At 39.6% G+C, this 15,332-nt stretch overlaps 1 protein-coding gene across 2 annotated transcripts in view; it reads left to right on the forward strand.

Moving 5' to 3' along the window:
- mphosph9 (M-phase phosphoprotein 9) overlaps nucleotides 1–14,133 on the forward strand; it is a 34,793-nt gene extending 20,660 nt beyond the window's left edge. The window contains exons 14-24 of one of the 2 annotated variants that reach the window (XM_003455119.5): nucleotides 1,211–1,258; nucleotides 1,353–1,417; nucleotides 3,347–3,448; nucleotides 4,230–4,445; nucleotides 4,527–4,720; nucleotides 5,318–5,587; nucleotides 6,216–6,336; nucleotides 8,518–8,609; nucleotides 9,118–9,296; nucleotides 10,265–10,333; nucleotides 13,188–14,133. In XM_003455119.5, coding sequence (XP_003455167.2) covers nucleotides 1,211–1,258; nucleotides 1,353–1,417; nucleotides 3,347–3,448; nucleotides 4,230–4,445; nucleotides 4,527–4,720; nucleotides 5,318–5,587; nucleotides 6,216–6,336; nucleotides 8,518–8,609; nucleotides 9,118–9,296; nucleotides 10,265–10,333; nucleotides 13,188–13,289 — 1,458 coding nt within the window. In that variant the 3' untranslated portion in view covers nucleotides 13,290–14,133. The remainder of the gene's footprint in view (nucleotides 1–1,210; nucleotides 1,259–1,352; nucleotides 1,418–3,346; nucleotides 3,449–4,229; nucleotides 4,446–4,526; nucleotides 4,721–5,317; nucleotides 5,588–6,215; nucleotides 6,337–8,517; nucleotides 8,610–9,117; nucleotides 9,297–10,264; nucleotides 10,334–13,187) is intronic. The other variant, XM_005459653.4, reaches the window with a different exon arrangement.
- Nucleotides 14,134–15,332: the final 1,199 nt, after the last annotated feature.

Consider the following 15,332-nt stretch of genomic DNA (forward strand, 5'->3'; position numbering starts at 1 on the left):
ACCAACAACACACCTGGCAGAACATTATGTTATTTACAGGGGTGCACATAAGTGGTCCGCAGGTGCGCATTTGCTGTCAAAATAAAAGACGCGCACCAGATAAGTTGCAACGTGCGTTTGCGTACATATAAAAGGCACTGTTTTTGTCCGCTAGAGTGGGATTTTCACGGCATATTCTGCTCCACATCTCTGTGCGTTCATCATTTGTTTGAAGCCAGCTCACCTCCTGCAACCACTTTTCCGAGAATACGCGCTTCTTGTAAAGTAATTGCTTAAAGGAGCTTGCTTCTTCGACATCTTTAAGAGTTCTAAACAAATGTCTGTCCTCCTCCAGAAAATCTGGAGGCGCGCGTTGCAACTTCTTATCTGGTGTGCGTTTTTTATTTTGACAGCAAATGCGCACCTGTGGACCACTTATGTGCACCCCTGGTTATTTAGCTTGTCATATTCCAGCCACAGAAATTCTTTTGTCCATGAAACCATAAAGCTGCACTTTCTTTTTCCCTCATAGTCTGATTTGTCATAACTTTTCCGTTTTGTGGTAGGCTTTTCTTTGGCTGTCACTTCTTCACCCTGACTTGTCTTATTTGGCTCAGCAGAACTAAAATATATATCCTGCTGCTTTTACACACGCACTCACATAACGGTCAGCGATTCTCTGCGCAATCAACCTCTCACATGTTTAAGCTTGCTGTGGGAGATTTCACTTGTCAGGTTTGAATAGTAAGCTAATGAGTGATAAGACGATGTCAGAGGAATTGCTGCGCAATTAATTGTCACTCACCAATCAGTACTGCCGCTCTCTATACACAGTTCGCGCGATCGCAAAGTGAAAGCAAAAAACAAGCGCAAATTCAAACGCGATTTCAATATGTCACATATTGACAGTGGCTCACCGATGCCAATGACATAATTACCCAGCTACATTTCCGAAAGAATGCAAAAGCATTGACATATATTTTTACTTCCTATGATAGCCCGACGGGCAGGGCTGAGATAGATTTTGGTAGCCTGACTGGAAAATTCGCTAGCCCTGGGACGTCGGGCTAGCGATTTTGTGAGCCCTGATTTTTCTTTCGTGAAGTATTGTCAGTACTACTGACACATTTTCAGAATTTTGTATTAAGAGCAAAAAAGTAAATCACTCTTTGTCAGCACTGCAGTAATGCTGGCCTCCAAGGTTACAATGTCTGTGGTTTTGTTTCCTCAGCTGCTTGGAGAATATGATTCTCTGATAAAAGACCATGAAGGATTGAAGGTAATGATTCTCTCACTGAAATTTACATTAAAACCTTTGTGTGATTATTTGATTTATTTGGCCTCATGGAGTTTCTCCATTTATTTATTTACAGAACAACCTGGTGTCAGCAGAGAATAAGCTTGTTGATTCCAATGATAAGATATCTGAATTAAAGAGGTGAGTGAAGAGAGTGATGATAGGTGAGCTGGATCTAAAGGTTAAAAAGTCAAGGCCGTTTCTCAATTCTCAAGTACGCGAGTACGTACTCGCCGAGAACGCATGGGAGTACGTACCCGCCGAGAACGCGAGCACGGACTCGCGATATGTACAATTGGAACACCTGCGTACGTGATGATGTCACAGGTCCGGAGTTTTTACTGCCGTCCCCTCTTAATTTAACTGTGAGTAACATGTTATGAAGCTTAACTTTAACCACAGCCAAACCGGTTTACTCAGGAACAAATAAAACACTGAAATAAACCAAACATTAACATTTAGAAGTGATCTAAGTGACTTATATATCATTTTTAACCTCAGTAGTGAAACCTCTATTAATAAAAATAGTGTACATGTACATACGTGTACATACCTTAATAAAAACAAGCAGGTGAGATGTTAGAACACTTTTATTTCTATTTTAGTGGACACTCAATACTATAGACAGCTGCTGGGGTTTCTTTAACCTGAGTAGTGAGAAGACCGCGAGCGGGGGGGGGGGTTGAAAATGATGTGCCGGGAGTCCGCTGTTGAGTTTTGGATGAAATGCATTCTGGGATATTTAGCTGTACCAAGTCCACACCGATGCATGCTCGATAAAACGGGTGGAGCGAGAACACATCCGGGACTTTTTCGCGTTCTCGGCTTGATGCGTACTTCGAATTGGAACAGTACTTGGTCTCCGACTGATGACGTATCACGAGTACACGAGAACGCAAGTACGCACAAGTACGCATATTGAGAAACGCCCCAAGACTACCAGCTTGCTTAAATGTCACTTTAGGTCAAGGTCAAAATGTTACAGTGTTATTGGTCTCTGGCATGTCAGTGTTTCATTGTCACTTGCTGGTTTGAGCATTTTTGTGAAAGGGCTGCAGTGGTGGGTGGTATTCAGCAGGGAGACGGAGAAAAGAATATTAATCGATAAAGCCTAATGATGCTCCTGTTAAAAATAGATAATAGTGCTGGCCTCTGATGCTAGGCAGCATTGTCTCCTTGCAGTTTCCCCTTTGCCTGCGAATTGATGCCTATAAAGGGAGCACATTGATAAAGAGTGCCAAGTCAACAATATGAACAGATGGTAGTTATAAATTGGAGTACTTTAGCTTATCTGTTTTTGAGTTAATAACCTAAAGGTAAGGCCTACATCAGCATCCACTGAAATAACATATGACCTTGTGTGTAAAGAGACTGGGGAAACTAAGAAATGTTTTTATTTTTTGAATACACAGAGGACTTTAAAAATAGAAAATGTGTAAGCTGCTCTAAGCGTCAAGGACTAATGGAGTCACAGTGCAAATGTTAATTACTACGATCTGTAAAACAGAGGAGCAAATTACAGCCAGGCCTTGATGGTTGAGAGAATTTTTCTTGCAAAATGTTGACATTAAAGAGAACCTAATATGCTCATTTCCATTTTCATATTTTCTTGCACTGGACTAGACTAGCGTTGTATGACTCACAGTTCAAAGTAATCCTACTTGAGCTTACAGAGATGTTGTACAGCCCCTCTGTCCATCCATTGTCTGAAGTAGCTGTCTGTTCATGTGCTTGGTGGACCCTTAATTTAAAATTTAAAAAGCAGATGAGTGAAGCTGCTGTGTGTTTAATAGTCTCACAATAATTTGTATTTTAGTTGGAATTTATTTACAGTCATATATTATCGTTTGCACTTATTAACATTGTTTGCTGTTTACTGATCACAGCTACTGATTACACATCTCCATCAGTCATTAAAGTAAACAGCCTTGTGCTGTGTAGTGAAAAAAAGAAATAAATGAGGCAGCATGGCTTGTTGTACCTGCCTTTGAAATACTTCTATGACTCTTTGAATCTAAACAGTGTTGGTTTAGTTATTTTCATGTGTATGTTTGTGATTAAACCCCTCAGAGTGATCTCTAAGCTGGAGTCTCAGGTGAAGCAGTTGGAGCATGAGAACCAGGCCAGGGCCCGTTATGTTTCCCACAGTAACATACAACCTTCTGGAGCTGGGTAAGCACAAAAAGTACTGAAATCCTCCACAAGGTGTAATCAATAATGTCAGGGACTCCACCCGTTAAATAAAATCAGAATCTTTACCTGGTTATTTGTTTGATTTCCTATCAAGGCCATTTTCTCTGATACCTTTGACGAACAGAGGTGGTATTTTTAAAGCATTCCATGGACGTCCTGTTGAATGTGCCACTGTGATACCTTCTGGTCTCCGGACGACTATTTTTAGTGCTGCAAAGCAAATCTCCCCTCCACATATGCCCTACTTATGTCCTGTCGCCACCTGGTTTGGCCACTTTCATTGATTAGGATGTGCTCTGCAAACATTTAGATGCTTCAGGACTGTACAGTAGAACTCCAGTGTGATATGGAACAGATTTGATATGGGACTCTGTAACTGTTAATAAAACAGCGAGCATGGTCCTTTGTATTGATCGCCATCTTAGGTCTTTGACAATGTGAACTCTTCTACTGAAAATTCTTGTTTCAGATGTGATTTTTGCTTTAAATTGCCAGGGCCACAAAACTTGATGATTTAAGTTTTGAAAAGCACAACCAGGAACATAGATTACGTGAATCTTTACTTTTTTACAACAAACAAAAGTATGCCATCAGAATAAGAATGATGAACTAATAACTACAGATTTTCTTTAATGTTTTTAATCATGTCTCTCTTATTATATCTTTCCAATTTAAGCTCAAATATTTTGTAAGTGCAATGCTTACAAGGGGTGTATAAACCAATACGTGCCAAATTCTGAATCTTTTAACATGTCCACAGTCTTTTCCACCATCCGGACCTCCTGCTGTCACCCAGTAAAGGCAAAGCAGAGCCAGATGTCACGCACAGAAAGTCTCCTCCTCTATCAGACCAGCTAAAAAGTATCAGAAGACCTAATCAATCAACAGTCCACAAAAGGGCATCGTATCCATTAAATGATCATTCATCAGGAACAGGAAGCTCCGTGGACACCCCTTCAGCTGCTGGGAGCTGGAGGTGTGTTTCTGATCATTGAGGATGTTTTTTTTGTTTTGTTTAGTACAACTGTAAGTGATTTACAGAGATCTTCTCCAACAGGTGTGCATCTCCTCCAGAGTGTGAACAGTCTGCTCTTCAGATCAGACACCAGGAGCAGAGTGCTGGCCACCAGGAAGCTAGTCACAGAGAAGGATCCTGTGCCCTGACACCCATGATGAGGGCCCTGATAGAGCTGGAGGAGACTAAAGCCACAGATACCCGGGCCCCCTGTAAGAACAGCTCCACCAACCATAGTATGACTCACACTCACTCACAAAGGCCACTTTATACTGAGGGACTGTCTGAAATTCTAAGCAGCTAACCATGAAAAAAAAATGTTCCTCAGTCCTGTAGCTCAAATCAGAAAGAGTGACTCCTGGAAAACAAGCTAATTGAGAAAAAATGAGAAATTATACAGCTACTATATAGCCCAACATGTCAAACATGCCAACAAAGATTTGTGGCCAAACAGTTAGGTCAGACCTCAGTGTTGGTTTTACAAAAGGAGCTACAATTAAAAAGGGGTTACTGACTGTAATCATTCCTCTATTTCGTACACTTTCACTACATGTGAAGGGGGGAATGATTTTTTTTTTTTCCCATCTCCAGGCTGAATATGTTCACGTGTTTTGATAGGGATGTTTCTTTAATTTGTGGTGATTCACATTAAGTTCCAGGATTTTATTCTTTACTTTTAGGCCTTCTGTAGTCACTTGTCATTTCTTGCTTTTCTGTCTGGAGTGTTAGCTGATGGCTCAGTTTATACCTTATTACACATCCTGTTGGTAAATCTTATACAGGATGCACTTTTTAAGCTGCTCTTGGATTATATTATGTTTTTGTCTCTGTAGGGGTCAGCAGCCAGAGAACCACTGTTGGGTTTGTGGAGAGGAGATACAAAGAGCCAATTCAGGAGCACGCCGGGCTTCTTCACAGAGAGAAGGAGTTGGTTAAACCTCGAGGAGTTGTGGCTGGAGCTGAACATGGAGGATTGAAAAGTCGCAGTGGAGCAGAAAGAGCTGCTGCTCTGCTAAGAGCTCAGAGGAGTCTGTCTCCAGAGGGCCACAGATCGTCCTCACTGCCTCCTCCAGCACACCGAAGCATACCCACAGCTACACCCAGTAAGAGCTTCCAGTCATTCTACCTCCATTTAGGGGTGATGGTGGCTCAGGTGGTAGAGCAGGTCACCTACTAAATGGACGGTTGGTGGTTCAACCCCCGTCTACTCCAGTATGCATGCCAAATAGCCTTGGGCAAGATAAGAACCCCAAGTTGCTCTCCGATTCATCCATTGGAATGTGAATGTTAGATAGAAAGCACTTAAATAGAAAAACATATATGAATCAGGCAAGTTGTATTTAACGAGTGCTCAGAGTAGAAAACGGCAAATATAAGAACAGTTACCATTTAAAGAGGGATCAAAAAATGAGTAAAATCGAGTGTCTTGTTTGATTTTTTTGGTATGACTTAAGATGTATATACTGTGTGTGAAATTTATGGTAGCAATCAGATGGCTTAGTTCCCTTTGTTTTCTGTGTTAGCTTCACTACATGCTGCTATAATTGGTTGACTGGTATTGTGATTACTGTAATAAGTTGTACACTGCTGGAGTCCACTGTTTGTCTGTAATTTGAATTACTTTGATTAATTGGAAAAACAAAACACAAAGACATTGTTGTTGGCTCTGTCTCCTGTGACACACTCAGTCACTGAGCTTTACTTAGTGGTACGCTCTTTTCTTCCATTCAGCAAAGAGGGAAACGTTACTCATGCCTCTGTCTGCAAAGTCCAGCCCTAAACGCAGCCCGACTGAAAATTACTCCACTGCTTTTGGTCACCTGATGCCAAGAGAGGAATACCTTCTCCACAGGTAAGAAACATACATCAGAGGGGGAATTAAGTATTCACTGTGCTTCACAATATTTTAACTAGTGATTCTTTATTTTAAACCATCTAGAAATAACATAATATGAGCTCTCCCATGTGGGTACATTTTTACATGACCTGAACTTTCTTAATATGCCACAATTGATGCCACAAAAAGCACACAACAAAATAATTCAAAAATGATCTTAATAAATCAAAACCTAAATAAAAACAATAAAATAAGTTATTCTGCATCTGTCCTCATGTCAGTGGAGTTGAAACAGATATCAGGGAAAGTGTTCAGCTGCCTGTGCACTAAGCTGTACTGAGGGTACACACAGTTTATTTTCTATATCCATTCATTATACATTCAGGTATAATACATTCACTACCCGCCTTTTAACTCTGATGTCATTAGCTGTTTCCGGGTCCAAACTCCTCTTCAGTTCCCAAACTCAAACAAATACTGTGGCATCGCCGAGTTAAAAACAGTCTAAATTCTTTCATCTTTAATAAAATGATCAGTGTGGTAGCTCTACTAGGTGTAACAATAAAGTGTAACATCCAGAGGTCCATGAAAACAGGATTTCTAAAGTTTAAAAGAATTAGAAGTTAGCAGGGCGTTAGCTTGCTAGTTTCTATTTAAAGATGATATACCATATTCTGACTGAAGGATTTCTGAAAAATTAAAACCTACAGCTCTGCTATCACTTTGGACATAAATAAAGACAGAAAACTAAACATCAGTGATGATTGTAGGGGTACTGAAGTTGGGGCTAGCTGGCATATGCTATGGTTAGGATGATATAAATACATTAGCACAGTAAAGCTGGAGGATGAACAGTATTTCCCCCTCATTAGAAGGTAACGTGAGGGTCTCCGATGGTGGAGACAAATGCAATCGCATGGCAGATAAAAGATGCTGAAAACGGGCCAAACTGAGATAATCCATTCACAATATGAAGTTAGTCATGAATGTACTGCTGCATGGTATGGATTACTCGCTATAAAAAAATTTCTGATTCTCAGCTTCACGTACCCATTCAAATCTTTGTTAGCCTCAGAGTGATTCTTTTCCGACCCGATCAAAATATTTGTTGTCTGGAAAACTGTGAGCTGGTGGACTGTGTTTACATTGTAAGGTTTTTAAAACTAAGCTTTAAAATGTGCTGCTGATGAATAGTGATAATAAAAACCCAGAGAGGCCGACAGTGATCACTGACTATTTTTTTAGGGGTTTGTTCAGATTAAATAGAACAAGATACAAAACATTAAAACGTGTTAAAAAGACAACAGCCTTTATAATCCCAATGTAGTTTGGACTCGCAAGCAGGGTTCATATCTCATCACTTAACAACAGGATAGCCACAGTGATTCTCTGACACTTTCCTCTGGGAAGTAATATGGATGTATTTTACAGCCTGTAGGTCAATATTCAGGCCACCGAAAAGTCCCATTGCAGTAACCTGTCTGGTGTTGCACCACTTTTCTCAAGTAGTGCAGTCCCTGTACATTTCTTTGTGCTACTCGGATTAATATGACTATCATTGAAAATGTTCTGAAGCCAGGTACAGTCATAATGTGGTCTGGGAAGCGAGTGTAAGATCTGTATGAAACACATCAAACTACACTCAATATGTTCCCTTTGGGTCTTAAATTGAGCTCACCAAACCAAATGATAGTTGGAATAGAGGGTTTATTTTTTTCCACTGCTACTACACAGTGGCAGGCTAAAAAAAAAAAAGAAAACAAAAAACCCCCCAAAGCCAAATGCTCTGGTATCTCAGCTTGGATCTTAGTCAGCTTGGAGAGAGATGTCTCAAAGATTTTGGTGTGGGTGAGCTACCGTCGAGAAATATTAGCAGTGGAGCTCTGGCATCTGTTAGTGAACATTATTAGTTGCACCATGTCACAGAAGACAGAGTAACCCTCGTGTCATATATTTGTTGTTAACACTGCCTGCTGAGATTTACCACCAGGTGTCATCCCACTGCTCCCTACACACATTAAAACCTTGTAAAGAGTGTGACACAGAACACGTTTGTTCAAAGTCAGTTAGAGCATGAAATGAAATATAAACACCTCACTGCTTCATCACATAAGCCCCTGAACACAGCAGCTGTCACACTTGTTTTTTGTTGTTCTTGTTAAAGTGAATTAAAACCTCATTGTGTGCTGTCTACAGGCCCGACGGACAAGTTGACAAGAGACGTCACTCATTCCACAGCAGCAGTCCCAAGAAAAGACTCCAGTTTACGTCAACAGGCAGAGAAGATGGTAACATATTTATACGTACAGATACAGTTTTTTATAAAATTCAGTGAAGTACTGCTTTTTTGTTGTTTGACCAGATTTATTGCATTGTTTTGGTGCTGTACTCCTACCATAAACCAGTTTAAATGATACTGAATAACAGGGTGATTATTTATACTTCTTATCTTTTAATGTAAGAATGGATGGATGATGAATCTTTTAATATGCGATGTAACAATAAAACCTGATGCTTGATTGATTTGAATTGATTTTTCGTTGGTCACACTGGTTGTCTTCACTTAACAGGAGGCACCTGTTTGTTCTTGGGCATTATTTATTTTAAGGTGTTGCTTTAGAATGCGAGAAGGTACATTATAATTAATTTGTTATATTAATTACACTAATCTTCACTACTTCTGTTATTGCTGTAGTAACACTTCAGTAACTTTTTTGTTTGGTTTTTTTGCACACATAGCAGACAGTAGATCTAAAACAGTATTTACTGTGAGCACTTTTTTCCTTTCTCTGCCAGAGTCCTCTGGTGGTGAAAACCCACAGGATGAAAACTCCCAGCTGGGTTGGGAGGAGCAGGGAGGCTTTAGTGGACCTGACCCGCAGGACCCCTGTGAAGACTCAGCCTCACTTCACAGAATCCAGTCACTGGCGGAGGCTGAGAAACTGTTTGATGAGTTGACGCAGGAGAAACAGCAGGTGAGAGTTCAAAGGCATGTCACAATATGCAATAGTATCTGCTTTTTAATTAAATCAATGTATGTATGTAAGTGGCACACTGGTGTCTTTTTAAAAATGGTGTAAAAAGGTAAACATGCATGTGCAAGTTTTATGATGAGTCTGTAGGTGTGGGGAGGCGAGTGAATGGTATCTCTCAGTGTTAGCCCATTAATGAACTGTTAACTAGTTAAGGGTGTACTTGGTTTTACCCTAAGATAATTTAGTCTCCCTGCCTCTAGATAGATGGTTATTAACAAAAAAACAAACAAACACATGAGCATGGTAACATTCCAAAATTTAGCTTCCCTTATAAGCTGTTGGGACATGGCAAACATTGATATTAACAGCCTTTATCTCGCCACTCTACAACAAAGAGTACATGGGGGAACCCACCCAGCACAGGGAGAACATGAAAACAGTGCTAACCACTGTGCCACCCTGTTTGCTGTCCACTTAACTAGAACACCTGTTCTTCTGCTTTGGTATTAGGATTTCCTCTTCCTCTCATTTTGGGCAGACTTTGTACTTTATTGATTTGTTATAACAGCTTGTGATACAAGTGCCCTGTTTTTAACTTTTTCTTAATATCTCTTTGATACACTTCCAAGTCCTAGTGATTGTTTCATCACATTCTGCTTGTAATTACAAAAGGAAATTTGCAATTATTTTAAACACCAGAAATTCCAGTAGTTACCTTTAAAGACCCTTGCATCTCTTGACACATAGGCCAGGATTCATTGTTTTTACAGAGCTGCTAAATGACTTCTATTTTTAGGAGGTTTATATCCACCCACTCCCCCCCCCTCCTCCTGTCTCTACCTTGCTGACATGGGAATATTACTCTGCGTTACACATGAGTCCATTGAATGTGTTTCGTGTCAGGGGTACTTAATTAATATCATTATTTTTGGTCATAAATGATTAACTTCTGAATGTGTGATGTACAGATTGAGGCAGCTTTGAGCCGGATGCCTGGTGCAGGCGGCAGAGTGAGCCTACAGACCAGGTTAGATGAGGTAAGGCTCCACGGAAACCATCCAAATATTTAATATTATGTTTCTAGGATTTATTTATGGTGGTTGTTGTTAAGCAGATGGTGTTTAGATTCTTTATTACAATCCTTTTTACTAACAAAATTTTGCAACCTGTCACTAGTTCTTAAATTTGAACATTTGTGTAATGCAAATTACATGATTTGAGGGGGGGGGGGGGGGGGGGGGGTTTAGGTTGTGGTTAAAGAGAGTGTTTTCACAGTTTATAAGTTTAAAAGGCTAGGCTTACAATGTAAATCTGTGGATACCAGTCTCCCACTTTGGTGCAGATAGAAATAGTTCAGCCAGCTTATTGATACATTTTAGATTTATCCACCAACTGCTAAATGTCTTATGTTGTTCAATACTTTGTTTTTTCGTTATTTTAAAAAAATAAAGACCCAGAAAACATTGCCATCAGCCTGAACTGTGTCGTATGCAGGGCTTTTTAACAAACGTTAACATACTGACACTTTAAATAAAACTGCTAAACCTCAACAAGTTAGTATGGTAGTATGCTTTGTTAGCATTTCGCTCAAAGCTTACCACTGTAATTAGGTAGAGACTCCAAGCTGCTGTCAACCTTGTTCAGTAGATTCTGTTTTGTGGACCAAACTAAATGCATTAGCTAATTAGAATCATTGATTCTACTGTAGGGCAATTCGATATAACGATATGTTTCATATGACGATATGAAAACGTCTATCATTTCATATTACACTATCGTTTGTTTTGTGGTGTCACAAAATAAACTGTTTACGGCAATATTTTTTCATTGTTTTGATGGTCACTGTAGTGGCTATATTAATTTTTTAAAGTTCTATCTTTCTCTTATATTTAAAATAACAACACTGTGGACGGAAAAGCGACTGTTTTTACTCTTTGTCGTTAGCAACAACAATGGTAAAACATTGTGTGGCTCCGCCGTCTGCTTGTTTATTTTCCACATAAACCTTTCACAATAAAGCTGAATATCCTGTTGAGGTTTAAAAAAAAAAAAACTGAACATGACCTGACAAAATACATTTATTCTCAAACATCAAATTTTAGAATATACATCAAACAAATTACCTCAAATAAAAACAAGAAGTAACTCTAAATGGCACTTACAGTCACCACGTGGATGCAGGCACAGAGAATACCAGCATGGCCAGTCAAGATGAGGCAGAACCAGGTAGCTTCAAACAGAAGGATCAGTAAAAACAAATCGAGGAGCTTATTCCTAAACGAGGGGCTACCTCTGTAGCATGGACATGGTTTGGTTATGAAAACTCTGACACGGACCAGAAAACTGTACTATGCAAATTATGCAACCGGTCCCCACCTAGGACTCAAACATGGCAACCCTCTTCTATCACCTACGCAAGAAATACGTGAAAGAGTATGGAGAGAATTTATGGATGAGAAGCAAAAAAGAGCCGTCAGATGCTCAAAATAAACCTTAGAACTTAGAAGAACTTAGAACTTTTATTGTCAATGTTCAGTTGCTTGCACAATGAAATTAGGAAACAAGACCATAAAGGTGTGAAAGAAAAGAAAACAATATACAAGAAAGAAGAAAAACAATATAAGAACACTATATACACGATGTTTATGTTACATGAAGCATTGTGGGGGTGTGCACAAGGCGTCGTAATAAAATATAAAAAATAATAAACAAGGGTGGGAGGGCTATGGTTGTTAAGGGATGGAAATTGCACATCATAGCTATGGTCATTAAGGGATGGAAATTGCACATCTGGATGGAAATTGCACATCTGCCAAAATATTGCAGAGGAAGAACAGAATATTGCACGGAAACAAAAAGAAACACACACACACACACACACACACACATAAAAAGCAACAAAATAAATAGCAAGTAGCAGCAACAGAGTGATTGTAAAAAACTCTTCATTTGTATTTATTTTTCTGACTGCCCACGGGTAGAAGCTGTTCTTTAGTCTGTTGGTTTTGTACCTGATGGATCTGAACCTTTTTCCAGAGGGCAGGATGTTGAATAGATGGTGGTTAGGATGGAGGTGGTCTTTTATAATTGCCCTGGCTCTGGAGAGACATCTAGAGCTGGCAATGAAGACCAGGGTGGAGAGTGGACAGCCGATCACCTTCTCTGCAGTTCTGATGACCCTCTGGAGTCTCTTCTTATCGGCTGTTGTGCAACCAGCGTGCACCAGCACACTCTCGATTGTGGCACGGTAGAAGGACACTAGTAGGTCAGTCTGCAGCCTGTTCCATCTCAGAACCCTCAGGAAATGGAGGCGCTGCTGGGCTTTCTTCACCAGGGCTGATGTGTTAGTTGTCCAGGATAGGTCCTCAGAAATGTGGGTACCGAGGAACTTAAAGGAGGACACCCTCTCCATGTAGTCACCTTTTATGGAGAGGGAAGGGGGATCAGTTTTTTCTTGTGAAAGTCCATGACACTTCCTTGGTTTTCCTGGTGTTGACGGTTAAGTCATTGTTGTCACACCATTCTGTCAGACGTTGGATCTCATCTCTGTAGGCAGTTGTCATCGTTGGTGATGTTTGTTTTTGGGGTTTTTTGTTAGTAAGAAAAAGGTGAAAAAAACACTAAAGTGGGAATAGATGAAAAGTGACTAATTGGCAACAGTGAGGTGACCTGAAGTGATGCTTCATTAAAAAAAAGTCAAGGGATGCCAGTTTTCATTTGGGTTTATTCTCTGAGCCCCATGAATGTCTACATTTACATCTGGGACCTCCCAGACAGGTCAACATCCTTAGAGTTAATACAGTTCCTTAAATCAGATACTAATGTATTGAACCTGCTAACTTACTTTTGAAATGGCTGCCACTGAAATTTATGCTCCACTTCCACCCTCAGGTGGCCTTAGAGAATCGTCTGGAGAGGCTGAACCGTGAGCTGGGATCCATCCGAATGACCCTGAAGAGATTCCACATCCTCCGTTCCTCGACCAACATATAGCAATGTCTGTCTTCTTACTTTAGTATTGATTCTACAACTTAGTGTCTTGGTTTTATACACAGCACTGATTGTCCTCCCATCTTTTTCTGTGCCATAAACCCATCTGTACAGTGACTCCACAGCATCTTTTTATACCTCTTACTTATTACTCGGGGGATATTTTGTATATGTATGAAAGATATAGCAATTTTTTGGAGTATATTTTTTAGAAAAGCACAGATTTGTACAGTCGTTTACTTTTTTAGCCACAGAAATATCAATATTAATATTCTTTACTTGCCATATTCAGGAGTAGATTTTTTAAATTGGCTCATGTTTCAGAGTAAATGTGAACGATCAAAACAAACGTTTCCAGCAAAATCATTTATCCACTTTGGAACTATCACTGCCTTTCTTTCTTTTTTTCTTTTCTTTTGTTGTGGCTCTTTTGTTTTTTAAGTTTTGAATGTTTTTCCTTTTGACATGACATAAAATATATTCATTTATGTTTTTATGTATTAAGGTAATTTTCTTCAATTTGTTGCTTATTTATCTTTTGCTTTGGGCCAAACTTATTGATCTTGAAGGAAATATTTACTTGAGTCAAATCAGGGTTTTTTTGTGTGGCTTTTTTGCTTTATGTCTGTAAATTATTTTACAGTAATGGTCCATTCCGAAATAGAGTGAAACCAGCACACACACATTTCCACAGAGTCAAAACCTGAGTCAGCTGTTTTTCAATGATGCTTGTGCATGGAGGTTCTTGCACTGCTTCCTTGTTGTCCTGGTTTTCCTACAATGATATGAACTTCACTGGAAATGTAATATTGTTGCACAATAAATGACGCTTTTTGTTAAAAATAAATCAGTATTTCTCTTTGTTTATGCCCAGTGGCTGTTATTCAGTATTATTTACATAGAGCCCGTTTACAAAATTTATCTCAAGGCACTTTATATTCTCAGGTAAAGAACTTACAATATTAGAGAGAGACTCCCTGTTGATCTCTGTTGAGCATGCATTTGCTGATGGTGGGGAAAAAGAACTCGCTTCTATGAGGAAGTGCTCAGTGTACTGTGGAAAGGCCCCTGGCAACCTAAACCTACAGCAACATGATAGATTTCAGGCTTCAAAGCTCTTGCGTGATGGGGTGACATGTGATGCTCAACTGAACTGTAGAACTGTTGGTTCCAATTATTTGTGCCGCTTGTACTGAAAAGTTAAATTTTTCAGAGGCAGGAATCAGCCAATCAAATCAGATTTATTTACTGTAGTCAATCAAATCAATTTATGATATTGTAAGAGAGTGAGGTAATTGCTCTAGAAGTTTAGTGTCAAAGAGGAGATCCTGGCATTGAGGATTCACTCTGTTTTGTATACAATGAATAACAGGCAGTAATTTAAGACTAATGAAAGATCGGTTAGCTTGCCTGATTAGATTGTTGTTGCTAGGATTACTGCATCTACAAAGTACCACCATCCCACAATTAAGCACTGAAGAAATGCCTATATGCCTCCTGAGTCTAAACTAGGAGCTTGGTCCACACCATGGGGGCCTGACAGTCGAATACTCTGTTCATTGTCACATTGGCAGGGTTCCTATGTCCTTTATTTCTGTCCTCCTTTTAATTTTCATCGATTTGCAGCATACTCACATAAGTTGACAGTGTCTAAACCCTATTCTGTTCAATTCAATTTTATTTATATAGCGCCAAATCACAACAATAGTCACCTCAAGGTGCTTTATATTGCACAATAGATCGTACAATAATAGATACAGAGAAAAACCCAACAATCATATGATCCCCTATAAGCAAGCACTTTGGCGACAGTGGGAAGGAAAAACTCCCTTTTAACAGGAAGAAACCTCCGGCAGAACCAGGCTCAGAGAGGGTCGGCCATCTGCTGCGACTGGTTGGGGTGAGAGAAGGAAAACAGGATAAAGACATGCTGTGGAAGAGAGACAGAGATTAATAACAGCTTTGATTCAATGCAGAGAGGTCTATTAACACATAGTGAGTTAGAAAGGTGAGTGGAAAGGAAATCTCAGTGCATCATGGGAATCC

The sequence above is a fragment of the Oreochromis niloticus genome, linkage group LG7, assembly GCF_001858045.2.
Source record: "Oreochromis niloticus isolate F11D_XX linkage group LG7, O_niloticus_UMD_NMBU, whole genome shotgun sequence".
Lineage (NCBI taxonomy): Eukaryota > Metazoa > Chordata > Actinopteri > Cichliformes > Cichlidae > Oreochromis > Oreochromis niloticus.